General features: G+C 38.7%; 1 protein-coding gene across 1 annotated transcript in view; it reads right to left on the minus strand.

Moving 5' to 3' along the window:
• Positions 1 to 16,585, minus strand: part of ZEB2 (zinc finger E-box binding homeobox 2) — a 130,181-nt gene that overhangs the window by 2,137 nt on the left and 111,459 nt on the right. The window contains exons 8-9 of the mRNA XM_065413850.1: positions 13,298 to 15,267; positions 10,958 to 11,138 (exon numbers count right to left, since the gene is read on the minus strand). Of these exons, the coding sequence (XP_065269922.1) occupies positions 10,958 to 11,138; positions 13,298 to 15,267 (2,151 nt within the window). The remainder of the gene's footprint in view (positions 1 to 10,957; positions 11,139 to 13,297; positions 15,268 to 16,585) is intronic.

The following is a 16,585-nucleotide window of genomic DNA, read 5'->3' on the forward strand; positions in this document are numbered from 1 at the left end:
AAATTACAAAAACCCCAAAACTTTCATTTTATAACTTGGACTTTTGGATGTTTTTTGATTGTAGTAATTTTGCTCAAACAGCTAAGGATAATAAAGAAAATGACTCACAGAACATCAATGGAAAACTGGCAGCTTTAGAGAGCAGCTGACATCCATGAAAATGTTTGAAAAATATCCCATTTATAAATAATTCTGCTGACTGTATCACATACATTCTGTATTTATTTTCCCTTCTTCTTTATTATTAAGGATATTAGTATGTAAAGAAGACACCTTTCTTAATGTTGTATTTATGCATGCTGCTTATGCTTAATGGGAAGTCATCGTCATATCTTTGTGACATCACAGTTAGTTGCAACGAAATTGATTGTTATGTTACAGACAAATGATTTTGAATTCAGGAGGGGAGTATGCAACAGGATCTAACAAACTATAGAGAAACAAATACTGCTTCTTATTCCACCCCTGAAATAAAACAAAACATCTGCACAACTTTTGACATTGTACTGTACCTTCCACCTAAGTAAGCTATATGCCTGAATTGAAATGCCTGTGTTGGATTTAAATTGAATATTCCTTCCTCTATATTTGTACAGCACCAAACACTCAGTACATAATATAAATTGAGAATATTAATAGCAACAATAACAGAAAGGTTTGTGACATATGACTTAGTGCTCTTGAAGTCAAGGAGAATTTTGCCATGGACAAAGGGAGCAGGATCCATAATGATCACATACACAGCAACCAACTGTGATAACAAAGATAATTACAATTTGAAGAGCCCAAAGCCTCAAGGCCTACTCAGGAAAAACTCCTATTGACTTCAAGGACTGGAGGGTTTGTCCTATATGAACAAATAGAAAAAAAAAAAAGTCATATAAGCAGAAGTGTAAGTAGAGGTTTTTTTCAAAAGTTTTCCATGAGATGTCAGCTACTCATTGAATGCTAAAGTACTCTTCAGCTGCAGAATACAGTATTTCTTTTGGCATTTCAGGCAGTTTCAAACCAATGTTTGAAACTCAAAACCAATGCCAAGCCTAAACACATCTGGTTGATTCCAGGCCACAAATAGTACTGGAATGCCTTCAACACCTTCCATAGCTGCCATGCTTAAAGCTTAATTCCAAAATAGAGCTGACAAGAAATACTTATCAGCATGATGCCATGGGACAAAATTCAGAAAAGCATGATGCAATAGGAAGACATACAGACACAACATATGGTGCATACACTGGGTAAAGACCTACCACCAAACAACTTAGATTTCAGAATACTGAAATAAAATCAAACAGTATATTCGGCCTGGTTTTCATTTTCTAAATGTCAAATTATAAGCTTAGTGTTGTTCAACTGTGCAACTGTAAAAATATACAAAACATCAATTAGTAATTATATATATTTAATATTGTTATTCAGTGCCTAAAGGACATGCTAATGTGTGTATACATGTAGATAACTAGAAGCTGTCTTACAAGTTGAATATACCAGTTCTTCAGTATCATTTGTAAAACTGAGGTGATGTAGTATGTGACCAGAGCATGAATAAACTACACAGCTGGAGCCTGAACAGCCTGCCAGTTGTGACCATGAGCTAACTTAAAGTGAGGCAACTGTTACCTCTTAGAAGAGCATGTGTTGTGTGGAAGAGAGAGAGAAAGAGACAGAGTGATGCAGTGCAAAAACTATAAAGACCTAATAGTCTGAACATAAAAATATATTTAAACCATAGAATAGCCATGTATTATCCCTTTGAAGAGATGTGGTGATGTATGATGTGTACTGGATGGCAGGCAAGAAAATTGTTGTGAGCCAAGGGTCTGGGTAGATGGGATACTCTCATTGACAGACCATTGTAGTGGAAAGGAAATCTAGCAGGAAGCAGAAAAATGTTTTAAGAGGATTGAAGGATCTTAACTTCCAGGAAAACTGAAGCTGCGCTTTTATGAATTTGATCTGCTCTCTTTTATTTTGTAGTCAATGACATTATATAAGAAGAGAAAAGGTCAGACATAAAAACTACTTGAACAAGAGGCTTAGAATGAATGACCAGAGCTTGTGCTAATGTTGTATTGCCTAGCTGCAGCTACCCTTCAGTTCTACTGTGGAAGTTTAAGTTAATAAGGCGTGGCTGTAATGAATGCTCTAGGAATCCTAAAAGCCTATGTTATGAAATGAGAGGTCCCTATCTGGGGAGATCTGGCAGAAAGGAGGATACTGGAGACACCACAAAAAGAACAGAATAAGTGACAAGGAAATTGGGGGGTTAGTTATGGAGTTCAGGCTTAAGTCTAAATTTCTTTTCTTCTGGGTTTTAAACAGTTCATGCACATATTTTGAGAGTTTAATGATCGTTCTTTTATTCCCTTACAGTAGAATTCAAAATTCAACCCCAATATGAATGAAATATTTGAGTATTTGGCCTTTATGGTTTATTCTGCAAGTAGGTATTTCAACAATATTTTACTAGTTATTTATGACTAAACAAAGATCAAAAACAAAATCTCAGAAAACGAATGCCTTTATGTTTCACTGGATTTTTGGATTTGAAACTCCAGCTCCGAATATGCCCCACTGACTTTGGCTTTGGACTGAATCCAAAACCGGAAAAAGGCTATTCTCTGATTCTGGTTTGGTTGTGAACAAAATCTTATTCAAGATGGTGGAAATCTTACAATATTGGTTTAAGAGATTTCAGCACTATCAAATCTGTATGCAAACTGTGATTTGGCATCAAATCCCAACCTAATCCACATCTGAACATCACTTCCTCAGCGCAACTCTAGTTTTGATGTGTCTTTTTAGCTGAGTGCTGATCTCACTTTCTGATCAACATGTTGCAGCCCTTCCTGCAACCCAAATCTCACAGGCTGTTTTACCTCTCCATAAGTGTTCCTGCTCCTGCTTCACTTTGAAATCCCTAATCTACCTGAGCCACACTATACGCTCCTTCCTTTACCAATCCTTACTCCATCTCCCAGCTGTGCCCAACCTGTCTTGCCCACCACCTCCCTCCTAGCCACTTCTCTAGTCATTCCCACTTCCTCTCCAACCAGTCCACCTTTCCCTACTGTCTGGTGGCTACTCTAGCTCCTGTAAGTTTACTACAACTGCCCCTCACACTTTCTTGACTGTTGTAGCTCTTAACACACTGTACCTCCTGTTTCATTCTATCACCTCCCTTTAACAAATACTCCACTCAGTTCAGCCAGCACCAAAATAGAATTCCAGGAAAGAATCCATATTTATTTTAAAAATTAATTTAGAAATTAAAAGGTAAAATGTCTTATTTTGTACATTAATTTATTACCAGAAAGACTATATATTAAATAAAACTATTTTGTCTACCATTTACATCCATATTAAAGTCCTTCCAAACACACGAAATTTGGATCCAGTAGAATATGACAGGTGGTACAAAGTTCTTTGATGACGTACCGTACAACATATCTTAGCAGTGCATAGAATGCAGCTGTTACAATGTTAATACAAATATTTTTAAATATATCAGATTACTGCACATTTGAATCAGGTTTTTTTTCAAACCTCAACATTTCAGCCATTTAAAACAAGTAAATATCATTTGGGCATAGTCCCTCTTATGACTTAATAGGCCATACAATAAGATTGAAGGGATTTTTTGTTACACACATGGAGGGGTTGGGGGTGGGGAAGGCTGCAAGTACACACTCTCTCTCTCTCTCTCTCTCTCTCTCTCTCTTATCTAGATAATGTACTATACCTAACAGTGCTGTAGTATAATGTCATGACTTCAATGGGAGCACAGTTAGGCCCAATGCTAAGCACTTTTACTGGGACTTATTTGAGATGATCTGTGGCTGATGAAGCTACTTGTGAGTTATGCAAATGAATATAAATGGATGCCAATAAAACATTTATACCACTGTGCACCAATATGTCACATATTTTACAGTAATACTAGTTCATAAATGTTTTAGAGAGATTTAAAACAAATATTTGGACTTTTTTTTGTATCCTGCCATCTGCAAAAACTGGCCCCCTTAGGAACTTGTGTTCAGTTTACAGTGAGATACAATTACAACTAATCTGTTTGAAAAGCATCTAAAAATGGCCTAAAATTGCATTTCTATACACAAAGATCTCTAAAATTCCAGAATCTCTGGACTTTTTTGGGCTAAAAATGAGTGCTGTGTAACTATGGATTTCCCATAGTCATTGGTATAGAGCTCCTATTTCTAGCTCTGCAAAGTTATGAGACTTCAGATCTTAAATCTGTCACTGGTCCTGGACTAAATATTACCAATTTTTTGCCTCCGGCAAATGTAATTTTTTTTCAAGGGGATGTGGGAAGAATAGAAATTTCTCAGTTAAGAAGAAAGAAAGAAACATTTTTGTGGCGCTTTCGTTTTCTCTTTTAAAGGCAGCTTCTTGGGGCGGGTGTGTGCATTTTAGCGTTAGTCCTGGTAGGCATGGATTAGAGGCCAGAGTACAGTGAGTGGGTCAAAGGTGCAAAATAAATGCAATTTATATATAATTGCCCAAGCCACACTTGTTCTGTTTTTAATAGAAAAAAAATAGAAAAAAATTCACAAGCGCTGAATTTACCTATTTTTTACAGTATTTGAGTACAAAATGGGGAATTCTAAATTTATATTTGAGTGAAATGAGAGAAAATAATATTTCAATGGCATGTTAATTTTGTATGAGTCAAGCTCTAAATAAGGAAAACTCCTGACCTGGGAATTCAGAATACTATCCAGAGAGAGAGCTGATTTGCTACTAGGCTCCAGAACAGAATTTAGTTTACAGAATCAATCTGGAAATAAAACATCAGCATGAAAGCTACAAAAATAAAAAAGAGGTCTTAATAAAATATACAGTGGAAAAGAAAAGGATGAAAGTAAAAGTACAGCCATAAGGCCCTGATCGGCCCATATAAGCAATAAAATAAAATATGATGTAATACAAAGCAACAATTGTAGGATTCAGGATTCCTAGGTAGGATTAAAAAAAAAAAAAATGTTTCCCGCTTTTGTTATGTTGCAGACACACTGCAAGTTTCCTTGTGCAGCTCTGCCAAAGAATTCCTATTGGGGTGAGGTGAAATGATTGTGATGAAGCCAGAACAAATCCTAACCTTCCCCCTAAACTTGAATCAAACCAAACTGGTACTCAGAACAAGGCATGTGCTAGGTGCCCAGCTAACCAGGGACCTTTATTTTTTGAAAGCCCCATTCTGTTAGCACTCCTTCTATCATACCCCCTATAATCTTCCCTATCTGCTGATCTGCCATGATGACACCGTCTCTTTCACCCTTAATGATGAATTCTGGGATACAAACTCTGATCCCTCTCCCTAAAGACAAATGTTTAATCTCTGTGCCAATTGGTTTGTGGAAATCTGCCTGGGATTCCCATCTTTTACACAGGACCACTCAAAACAAAGAGCATGCAAATTTTTTCAGGTCCACTTTTTTTTTAAAGAAAGGATAATTCCTTCCAGCATTTCTGACCTGATTGATACCTGGAAGTACTGGAAGTTGATTTCCAGATAAAAGATTCATAGATTCCAAGGCTGGAAAGGACAATTGTAATCATGAAGTCTGACCTCCTGTATAAAACAGAATTTTCCAAAAATAAATCCTACAGCATATCTTTTAAAAAACCATCCAATCTTGATTTAAAAATTGCCAGTGATGGACAATCCACCAGACCCTTGGTAAGTTGTTCCAATGGTTAATTACCCTCACAGTTAAAAAAGTATGCTTTATTTCCAGTCTGAATTTATCTAGTTTCAACTTCCAGCCATTGGATCATGTTATACTTTTGTCTGCTAGATTGAAGAGCCCATTATCAAATATTTGTTCCACATGTAGGATTTAGGGACTGTAATCAAGTCACCCTTAACCCTCTCTTTGTTAAATTAAATAGATTGAGCTCCTCGAGTCTATCATTAAAAGGCAGGTTTTCTAACTCTTTATTCAGTCTTGTGGCTCTTCATATACACATTTACCCATCATAATATCTATCTTATAATGCAAAATCGCTACTATTTCTGTTCTGGGCCTCTCCTCAGCAGAAAATTTATTTGTACTGAATTTGTTATGGTTAAATATTATAAACAAAAGGGAATGAGAATGAAACTACCTGACTAATTTTAACTTGTGACCAGAGTCAGGGTCTGTTCCCATGTCTCCAGAGGAGAATAACTGAAGCACTAACTCACCGTGCTACCTAGCATTTGCTATAATAATTTTCTATTCATAACCTAAATACAGAGCAGTGTCAGGTGATTTGTAAGTAACTATGATCTTATAAAGGCTCTTATTCTAACATGAACACATAGCTCCACTTGAAGTCAAACAACCTTTTGAAGTCAAGTTGGCAGAATCTGGCCCCAGGATAGGCACTCTGATACACTGGTCCCAAAATGTGTACCACATTATAAACCTGGGAGAACCAATGCAATGCATTCAGCAATAACACGAGTCCTCTTTGTGCAAGTTAAGTTACAGGTGGCAGCATTTTACAGAGCTCAGAGCCTATCCAAAATTGTTTTTCAGAAAGGCAATGGCATATCTCAGAAGTTCCAAATTATGTATTGTAGTCTCTCTGGCCCCAATTCTTCACTACGTTCGAGCTGCACTTGGACAGTGATTCTAGCTGTCTGATCCTCAGCCCTGACAAAATCTGGAGCACCGGGGGCTTACTCTAACTTATGCTGCTTCTGCTGCTTCCATAACAGTGGAGGATCAGGCATTATGGAGCTCAGCTCCATCACATCCCCCTTCCACTCCAAGAGATACCTAGGGCTCCCCAAACATACTTTCTCTTTCTCCTTCAGCCAGATGTGGGGTGAGGCTTTTGGCACCAGACAGTGTGGTTATGCTACCTTCCCTAACTTTACACCTACAGAATTTTCCCCTGGTCTGGTCAGTCTGGACAGTGAATTTGTCAGATCAGATCAGATCATAAGAGCTCTGGAACTGGCTAGACGCTAGTTATACCATATAGATCTGAAAGGTATTAATAATGAAAGATGTCATTGATTGATCAAAGAATAAAGCAGAGACCTGACAACCTGCAGATTTTTAGTATAGGTTCAGACAAACACAACAGCATCAATAGATAATATATGTGGTTGATGTGTCAGCAGGTAAAATGAGCCCACCAGTAATGATTAAGGTTTAGCCCTGTTACATTTTATAAAAATGTCCTGCCATCTCATGGATACAACTGCTATAATAAGAGAGCACCAAGACCATTCTAAAGAGACTATCTGGGAAAGTGAAATAAAATAGGAATCCAATAGCAAATATTCATAAGCTGGGTTCTCTATTTGTGTTACTCTAGGAAGGTCAGGAAGCGTTCTGACTGCCCCTAAAAGACATTTTTTAAATGAAGTAAAAGGGATAAAGATTAGAGATGGGCAAAAAAGAGGAATATTTTGTGAAAAAAATTCATTACATATTTACTCCCTTTTTTGAGCAAAAATTTTTTGAAATTGAAAATTTTTGGCCAACTGTTATAATGATCCAGAATCCAGAAGTAGAAGTTAAGTGTGGTACAAAGTGTCTTGCCTTAAACACAGATTGAGTATGGAAAGAGAGACACCTTTTGAAACCTTTGATGGCATTATTGGGTTTTGGACTGGGACTCGGAAGATCTGAATTCTCTTTCTAGCTCTTCAACTAACTACTATGAAATCTTAGATCTGTACTGATTGATCATGCTGTCAGCTGAGTATCTATCCCTGCACATTTGCTGCACAGATCAAAAAATATATATGAAATTTCTCATATATCTTAAAAGATGTAATTGCAGCTTCATAACTATAGCTTTTTCCAAAAGTATCAAAACAATTTGAAACTCACTTGGATTAACAAAAGGGGCAAATGAAGAAAAACTTTGAAATATTAGATTTCTTTTGAATCACAGTGGTTGTAAACTTCATCTTTATCGTAAAATCCTATTACTTCATGCCTCCAAAGGTAGTGAATGAGCTATCAAGGCCAGTCTAATCGAGATCTGCAGAGCTTCCACACCCCTCTACAACATGACGTTTGGAAGTTCCATAAAATAAAATAAATTCATAATAATACTTTGTACTTTATATAGCACTTCCATCAGAGGATTTCAGTGTGCTTGAATTAAGATTCACAACACCCCTGAGAGGTAGGCTGGTATAATTTCCCCGTTTCACAGATAGGAGAAGATGAGAGAGAGATTAAGTAATTTGCTCAAATTCACAGAGGAAGTCTGAGGCAAAGCAGGACAAAACACAGATCTCATAGCTTCAGCATCTACGCTTTTGCCACAAGACCATCCTTCCTCTCTGTAAATACCACTAGAGCTTTGATATACTGTAGTTCTACTGTATTAAATATGACACCATATATACGTTCTGGATCATAAGGCTAAATCCCATAAAATTGATAGACATATGGTTGAAAAGCCAAGAGAAGCAGAGTAGTGAAGAGAGAGGAAAGTTAGCATCCTATAGCTGGACAATGTTTTTCGAGGCAGTAGATTGTCCTTTTTATATACCAGAACATATTTTTGATTTTTCAAATAGTAAATTTTGCAAATCAAGGTGATTGCCCGCATTTCAACATGTCAAATTTTCAGCCTTTCAACCGTATGTCTGTCTACCTTATGGACTACCAACTTTATGGGACTGGACCATATGTCCGGATCCCGATATATATGAAGGCCAGTTCTAACATAAGAGCTTTACGGTAGTCATGTAGTAAACCATAATGTTTGCAGATGGCTGCAATAAAATCATTCAGGAGAGAAAAGGTGCAGGGACGTAAAGCCTTCAAAGCTTCTTGTATGGAATAAACAATTTGATCTGAATAATGCAATGTGAAACTCATTTTCAGCAATGAACCAACCAGTCTGGTCCAAAATGTTGCTTTTAATTTTCTTTCCTAATCCCATGTGCATTTTAACTTCCTTCCTATTTTTCTGTGAGGGATTTAGCTAAAAAAATAGAACTAAAGTGTAAGAAGGAATAATCACAAGATGATGTAATTTATCTAAAGCACAGTCCAAACCTCAGCCGCTAAACTTCCATGACAAATGTTAATAGTTTTTTTAAAACATGCCAGTAATTTTTTTATAACTCAGTTTTAACACTATCACTAGCATTTTCTAAAATGTCTCTTAAAATTCCTTTTTATTTTTACCTGCAACTTGAAGAAGGTTACCACGGGCATCTCTGTAGGCCCAGAACCATGATTGTAGGGGGGAGGGTAATGTTACCCCACTGTTTGATGTCTTTATTATGGGTCCTCCTGATTTAGGACAATAGGAACTGGCATGCAGGATCAGACTAATGATACTCCAGTATTCAGTTTCTGACAGTGATAAGCACCAGATGCTTCAGAGGAAGATGCTAGAAACCCCAAAATGAACAATTATAAAAATACTTGCCCATAAGGCAATGTTTCTCAGTGAGGGTGCACCACCCCAAGGAAATGCAAAGGATAGGGGGCAGAGGGCCGGTAAACTATTAAATTGTAATCCAGAGGCTCAGCTTTCATTTTAAAGAAAAGTCCTTCTCTAGCGGTTATGGCTGTGAAACAAACCTTCAAAATGTGAAGCAAGTGTAATCAGTTCAGAGAGGTCTGCCTGAGTTTGCAGAGAGCCTATACACTAGCTCTGAGGAGTGCATTTATTTCAATGGGCGGAACCTCAGATGCCAATGATGATACTTTAAATGTCAACTTTGTTAACTATTTTACAGCTCCTCAAGGCACGTAAGAAAGGAGAGGAGGTATCACATTATAAAGATCTACAGATGGGTTTCCCGAAATGTGTGTGTGTGTTTGTGAGGGGAGGGGACATGAAGTACTAGCCAAGGGTGTGGGGACATGGAAGATATTTTAATTGAGGTGTGTAGGTTTTTAACCACACATGATGTGGTTGAAGAAGAAGAAGAATGGGAAGGTGTGACTCATTTCATTTTCCTAAAGCAGGGCTTCACTCATGTTTTGGAAGCACTGCGCCAAGGTAAAAGTTTCCTAACCCTAAGCAGTTGGAAATTGGCATCTTTTCTGAAACATGAAAACTGATATCACATTTTTATGCTGTCTCAAGAAACTAGCTGTTTGTATTGATTTTTGGAGCCCAAGTCCTGTTTTTCCCCTTTCCAAAATATTTTGAACTGAAGTGTGGGTTTTTCATTTCCTAATCCAGTTCTGCCCTGGGCTCAAGTCAAGGGAATGATCACCTTGAAGGAGATATAGTTTATCATGGCCAATGTAAGTGGGGACTGTAGGGCTTTTACACACTTCTTTATCTTAGGCTCCCATTTTACATTAACCTCCACCCCTTCTTCACAGTAGCCAAAACCACCTGCACTTGGAAACAGTTAACAATTGCAGTAAAAAGTGAAAAAGTAAGATGCAACCTCTCTTCTCTTTAGGCACTTCAGGCCAATGAGAGGGATTTACTCTGTTTAAATAGCTCATTGAGGGTCAGGTTTTATACTTTACATTAAGGCAAAGGGAATTTTTCTATTGATTTAAATGGTGCGGGATCAGATCCTGAGTAAGAAACAATATCACTCCTCATATCAAATTTCATTCTCTAACTATGCCACTGGGCCAGCCTCACTTGAAATTTGTTAACATAGGGATTTATCCTGTGAGCTGCTGAGTGCCCTCAATTCCCATTGCTTTCAGTGGGACAAGATCTGTCAGGATTGGGCTCATAGTCTGTACATTGTATTTTGGGGTGAGCAAAAAAGATATTAAGATGCAACAAAACAAAACAAACGAAAAAGCACAAACAACAAATAAACAAGTAAAGAAAAAAAGTTAATCTGAGCTAAGCAAAACACATTATTTCTTTCTTGTTGAAAGTCTCAGCATATGCTGCATCTTATGTCGCACAAGTGTACTCATTAAATATTATGAAATGTACAACATGCAATGAAAGTCTAACTACACATTTAAGGCATTCATACCTGTGTGCTCATATTTGTGTCGCAGAAGGGAACTGCTTTTCTGGAATGTTTTGTCACATAAGTCACATGCATACATGCCACTTTCTGTCTTCTTGATCTTCTTTCGGGACAGACAGGAGTCAGAGTCTGTCATGTCGTCTAGGCCTGACATGTAGTCTGGTGTTCCATCAAGCAATTCTCCCTGTGATGTAACCAAATTGTTTATGTAAAACACTGTGCTTCCTGTATTTTGTGGCTTACTGCAGCATCTTGTCTTCCTACAGTATATAGAATTAGGGAGCTATTCTATAAGACTTAAAATGATACTCAGCAAGGACCTGATCCTGCTAAAACTTCTGAGCACAGTGCTTAATACCATGACTAGTCCCACTGGCTCATGGGCTACTCATGATAATAATAACTATGCCCAGTAGAAAATGTTTACAAGACTGGACCTTGCTACCAAGGAACATCTGCTTCTGTCACTGTCCCTCTTGGTCTTCAACTGCCTTAGAAAACTCTGTCTTCTTTTGAACACCGTGTAGTAAGAAGTTGTATGAATTATCTAAACAGAGAGTGTTTATGATATAGATGCTAAGTATTTCAGGGAGCAGGAAATGATAATGTAAAAGACTACATTCAAAGATCATAAAAGGTATTTTAATATCTTTTATGAAATAAATATAAGGAACAACTAAAGATCTTTTCTGTCAAAACACTGAACCGTAGATATATTCTGTATCTGTAGAAAGGTTTTAATTGAATTTTATATTTAGGTACAAAATGTTATTATTATGCAATCCATTTAAATGTATGTCTCCCGACTAAAGGCCTCAAGCTATATTTTTATATTTAATTTTGTAATTTGAAATAGGGAATATTAATAACACTTTTTATCAATGTTCTATCTATGTTAAAACAGCCTTCAGCATTAAGCAATAATGAATGTGGATCAGTAAATTATTAAATTTCTTGATATTTATTTTGTCTTGATCCAAAGAGAGTGCAAACTTGCATGATAACATACATTTCCATTTGCTATCACACAGTTCAGTTTTCTTAGACTAGGTTTGCACTAATTAATATTAGAGAAGATTAAATAGGCTTAAATACATTTACAAAGAGGGCAGATGTACTGTAAATTGGAATAGTGGAACAGCTGTTATGGAGGTGCAGTGCTATTTATGCTCCTATTGTGCAAAGAGGGATTACAGGCTATAACGTTAAGCCATACCTGATTTTCACATTTGAAACTATAAAACATTGTTAGCAAAATTACTAATGGAGCATAATAGGTCATAGGGGAATGTCCACAAATGTAAAAACTTATTCATCTATAATCAATTAAACTCATTTAACTAAACTGTGTACATTATATTTTAATACATACACACATGTATATTCTTATACACTATGAATATTATAGAGGAAAGTGATTTCACTAGACAAACCCTTTGGCATATTTACCTAAGTGACCAGATCATATACCCTTTACTCATTGATTTCTATGGGACTTTACCTGAGAAAGGAATATAGGATCATACCCAGGAACTAACAAATGTAACCCAAATCATGCCCCTTAGATATAAACATGGAGGGGACTTTACGTGGAAATGGGTGGGCTCAGATGCCACTTCCACAGACCATTCCTTTCCATTTCTGGCCCTCCTGCAAGCCTCTGTGTGGTAAGTCAATGTAGGGGTAAGTAATGGGAACTGGATGTGCTGAGGGGAGGTGTAGGTTGGCCTGAGGCAGGGCCAAGGGTAGGGATACATATTGTCCCTTTTCTGGCTTCATAGTTAAGAAAATATGGAGTCCTCCCTGTGGGTCTTGGAGGCTGCCATGAGCTGGGGGAAGTTCCAGGCAAAGCAGTTCCAATGAAGCCATGGTGCTAGGAAGCCTACAGGACTTGCAGTGGTGCAGAACCATTATGGAGGTACAGGGCAGTGTTTTCTGTCAATGGGAATTCTCTGGGCCATTGACAGGTATATAAAATTCTCGTGGAGGACAAATATAACCCTAATGAAATTAAAAGCTAAACATTTAGGGTGACCAGATGTCCCGATTTTATAGGGACAGTCCCAATTTTTGGGTCTTTTCCTTATATAGGTTCCTATTACCCCCCACCTCCTGTCCTGATTTTTCACATGTGCTGTCTGGTCACCCTATAAACATTAAATGTGTTCATATTTCTTCTGTGTTGAATAAATGTTCCCACCATACTTTTCAAGTTCAAGCTAAAATTCTATGTCTGTTGGAAAGGTTTCATTTAACTTTGGGGACTATTTTTTTCATATAAAAGGACATGACAAGGGATACTGAAATGTAGCCTTTCAAAACAAACCAATTATGACTATGTACCTGAAATCCTTGTTTCCGCTGGAACTTTCTCCTTTGCTGCATATCAGCAAAAGTAGCTGCTCCAGTTGGATAAGTATAGGCCATATGTGGTAGGAAGCTCATTTGATCTAGTCCTGGGTATGGTCGCAGCCCAGGAATACTGGTCTGGACTGGTGGCATAAAAGTGGCCGGAGGAAATGCGCTTTGTGGTGGGAGTGTTGTGTATAAAGGTTTGGCACTAAATGGGTTCAAACCAAACACTGGGTTAGTGCTTTTATCCAGATTATTTGAATTAGAAAACTCCTTCTTGATAAAAGTCAAGTTCAGTGGCTCATCTGAATTTTCAGATGATGAAGAAACACTGTTGTGGTCTAAATTTATGCTACTAGATTTTGTTTTGTTCTTTGTGGCTATAACACTTTTGGGTTCCTTCATTTGTTTTGGTAAAGACAAGTCCAAAGGCTCAGCCTGAAGTTCCTCAGAGGAGAAACTGTTTGGAGTGTAAGAACTGCTATGGGAGTTTTTAGAAGATGTGGAAGAAAGATTTAAAGGAGAAGGAGTATTGCTCCTGGAGTGGTCCAATTTATCAACTGGTTTAATATTGGTAAAATGTGTAGGTTTTGTTAGCCTGAGAGGAGTATCACAATTAGTAATACTGTTGTGGAGTTCAGCTATAGATGGTGAAGTTATAGAGTCCACAGGCTTTATTGGAGATCTGGCTGACAAAGAGTCTTTAGTGGGAGTGTTAGTGGCAGCCAGCACCGCCTTGGCACTGGTCCTTTCCAGTGATGGTGACCTGGAACTTGAATACTGGTAGAATTTTCTTTGTTCAAACCATTCCTTCACAAATTCCTGAGGAAGGCCAACGGCAATGGAAATTTTCAGTAGTTCATCAGAGTTGGGTTCCATATTCATAGCATAATATGCTTTAAGTACAGACATGTGGTCCTTGTATGAATTGATGGGGCTAGTCATTCCTTTCTCAGAAAGTACTGATGACAACAGGAGGGCTTGCTTATCAACAAACACTCCAGGTTTGTTGGGTACCATGTTTTCATGAGGTTGAAGGACTGCCTTGATTTCTTCATTCATCTTACACAGGTAACGCTCATGCTGATGCAGGGGAATGGGACCAGGAAAGCTTTCTTTACAGAACTGGCATGAAAATGGAGTGGATATATTGTGGTTCTCTATCATCTTATCTTCAGTTACCAGATCTATTAGGGTACGCAGCTTCTCTTTTTTAATATTACTGAGCTGCCTCCTTGAGTCTGTGGTCAAGCTCTGGAGACAAGCTTTGGCTTCATTGACTTTTTCTAATGTATAGTCAATAATACTTTTAGTGGCACCATTATGACTCACTACTGGAAGACCCACTGGTGGAATATTAGGGGAAGTAACTCCTTGTTCCTCGGTTTGAGGGCATGGATCCTTCATGTGATAACCCTTCAGCTTTGAGATCTCTTCAGCCTTGCAGTCCATTTTCTGCCTGGAAACCGTGTTGTCCACAATCTGTAGGACCTTCTGCACCTCACTTAAATTACTGCCTATTGCAGGAAACCCAAGTAGTGATGTTTCCATCCCTACACCTAAGTGCTGCATTGGACTTTGAGCAGAAGCATGAACTCCTAATGGGCTGGTTGCTCCAAGTCCACCATTCATAAAAGGACTAGCTCCACTAAACCCATGTGTGGCCATAAGAACCTTGTATTCATTGAAATCTAGTGGTTCTGTTTTAATTTTCAGTAAGCCTGTTTGCTCAGACATACTAAGTGGTTTGCCGTTCTCCAGCTTGTTTCTCAGCTGTGTAATGGCTGAATTAGTAGGAGAGGAAGATACAGAATTAGGAGAAGAACCCGTCTTGATATTGTTTCTCATTCTGCCATTTACAGAGATTAAGCCAATACATTTCTTGCTGCTGATGTGCGAACTGTAGGAGCCAGAATGGGAGAAACGTTTCTTGCAGTTTGGACACTCATATGGTTTCTCACCTAAAATGATAATTAAAACCAAACATTAATATATTATTATTATTATTGTTACTGTTATAATGATTGATCTTATACATTTACCTAATTAGATATTGATGTTGCCACTGACTAATAGGAAGAGAGAGGTAACAAGCCTACCCCACTGATTACTTATTCTGGGTGCCAAAGAATCCTATGAACATGGCTGAGCCCAGCATCTCTCCCCATATCACCTCTGAGGAGTATTCTTGTTTCGAGGTTGATCCTAGCTTTTGTGGGTACCTATGCAAAATGGGAGAGATCCCACCTGGCTTACTCCATGCCTGGATAGCCAAGCAATTCTGTGGCAGTTCTGCTAGTGATGCAGTGCTATTAGTGGCATTACATGTGTTGCTAAAGGAGTGTATGCATGGGGATCCTGGTTATGTAGAGCCCTGTCACCTCCTAGATACAGTGGGCACAATTAAAACTCATTTGTCACTCCTTAGTGCCACAACATATTCTAAGAGTAGATGATACTATTATTGCAGCTTGGAAAGTGATAGTTGAGTTTTTAATGATGCGCACTGTAGTTTAGGTGTATGGCCTTAATCTTAGCACTTCTGAGGCCAATTATAAATCATTGTTTCCCATTTGACAATACAATGCCTGAAAGTCACCAGATTGACTGAAAAATGGTATTCTTTGTCACATGTAGGTAAGTCTTCTGCAGGGCCGCCCAGAGGGGGGGGGGGCAAGTGGGACAATTTTCCTCAGGCCCCACAGAGGCCCCCATGAGAGTTTTGGGGCCCCTGGAGCGGGGTCCTTCACTCGCTCCGGGGGCCCCGGAAAACTCTCGTGGGGCCCAGGCCCCCGGAGCTTCTTCCGCTCCGGGTCTTCAGCGGCAATTCGGCGGCGGGGGGTCCTTCCGCTCCGGGACCTGCAGCCGAAGTGCCCTGAAGACCCGCGGCGGGGGGTCCTCCCGCCCCGGGACCCGCTGCCGAAGCGCCGGGTCTTTGGCGGCAATTCGGTGGTGGGGGTCCCCTGCCGCCGAAGACCCCAGGCCCCCTGAATCCTCTGGGCGGCCCTGGTGTTCTGCTAAAGTAGTGCAGTCAAATCCATAAAGCTTAAATTCAATTCAGCCTTCTCAAAAATGCATTCAGATACTACAAGGATGGGCACTTTATAAAAAATTGGGTCCTGATTCAGTAATCACATGCATACAGGTGGACCTTTGTGGCTGGGAAGAACTCAAGGGGTCTCTGTGTGGACAAAAGGGTCAGCTTGTAAAGATCAGATTGCTGGATCAGACCCCAGCTAGCTAAATGGCTAGATTGATAGCTAGATAGAAAAAGATGCC

The sequence above is a fragment of the Emys orbicularis genome, chromosome 11 (assembly GCF_028017835.1).
Source record: "Emys orbicularis isolate rEmyOrb1 chromosome 11, rEmyOrb1.hap1, whole genome shotgun sequence".
NCBI classification, from domain to species: domain Eukaryota; kingdom Metazoa; phylum Chordata; order Testudines; family Emydidae; genus Emys; species Emys orbicularis.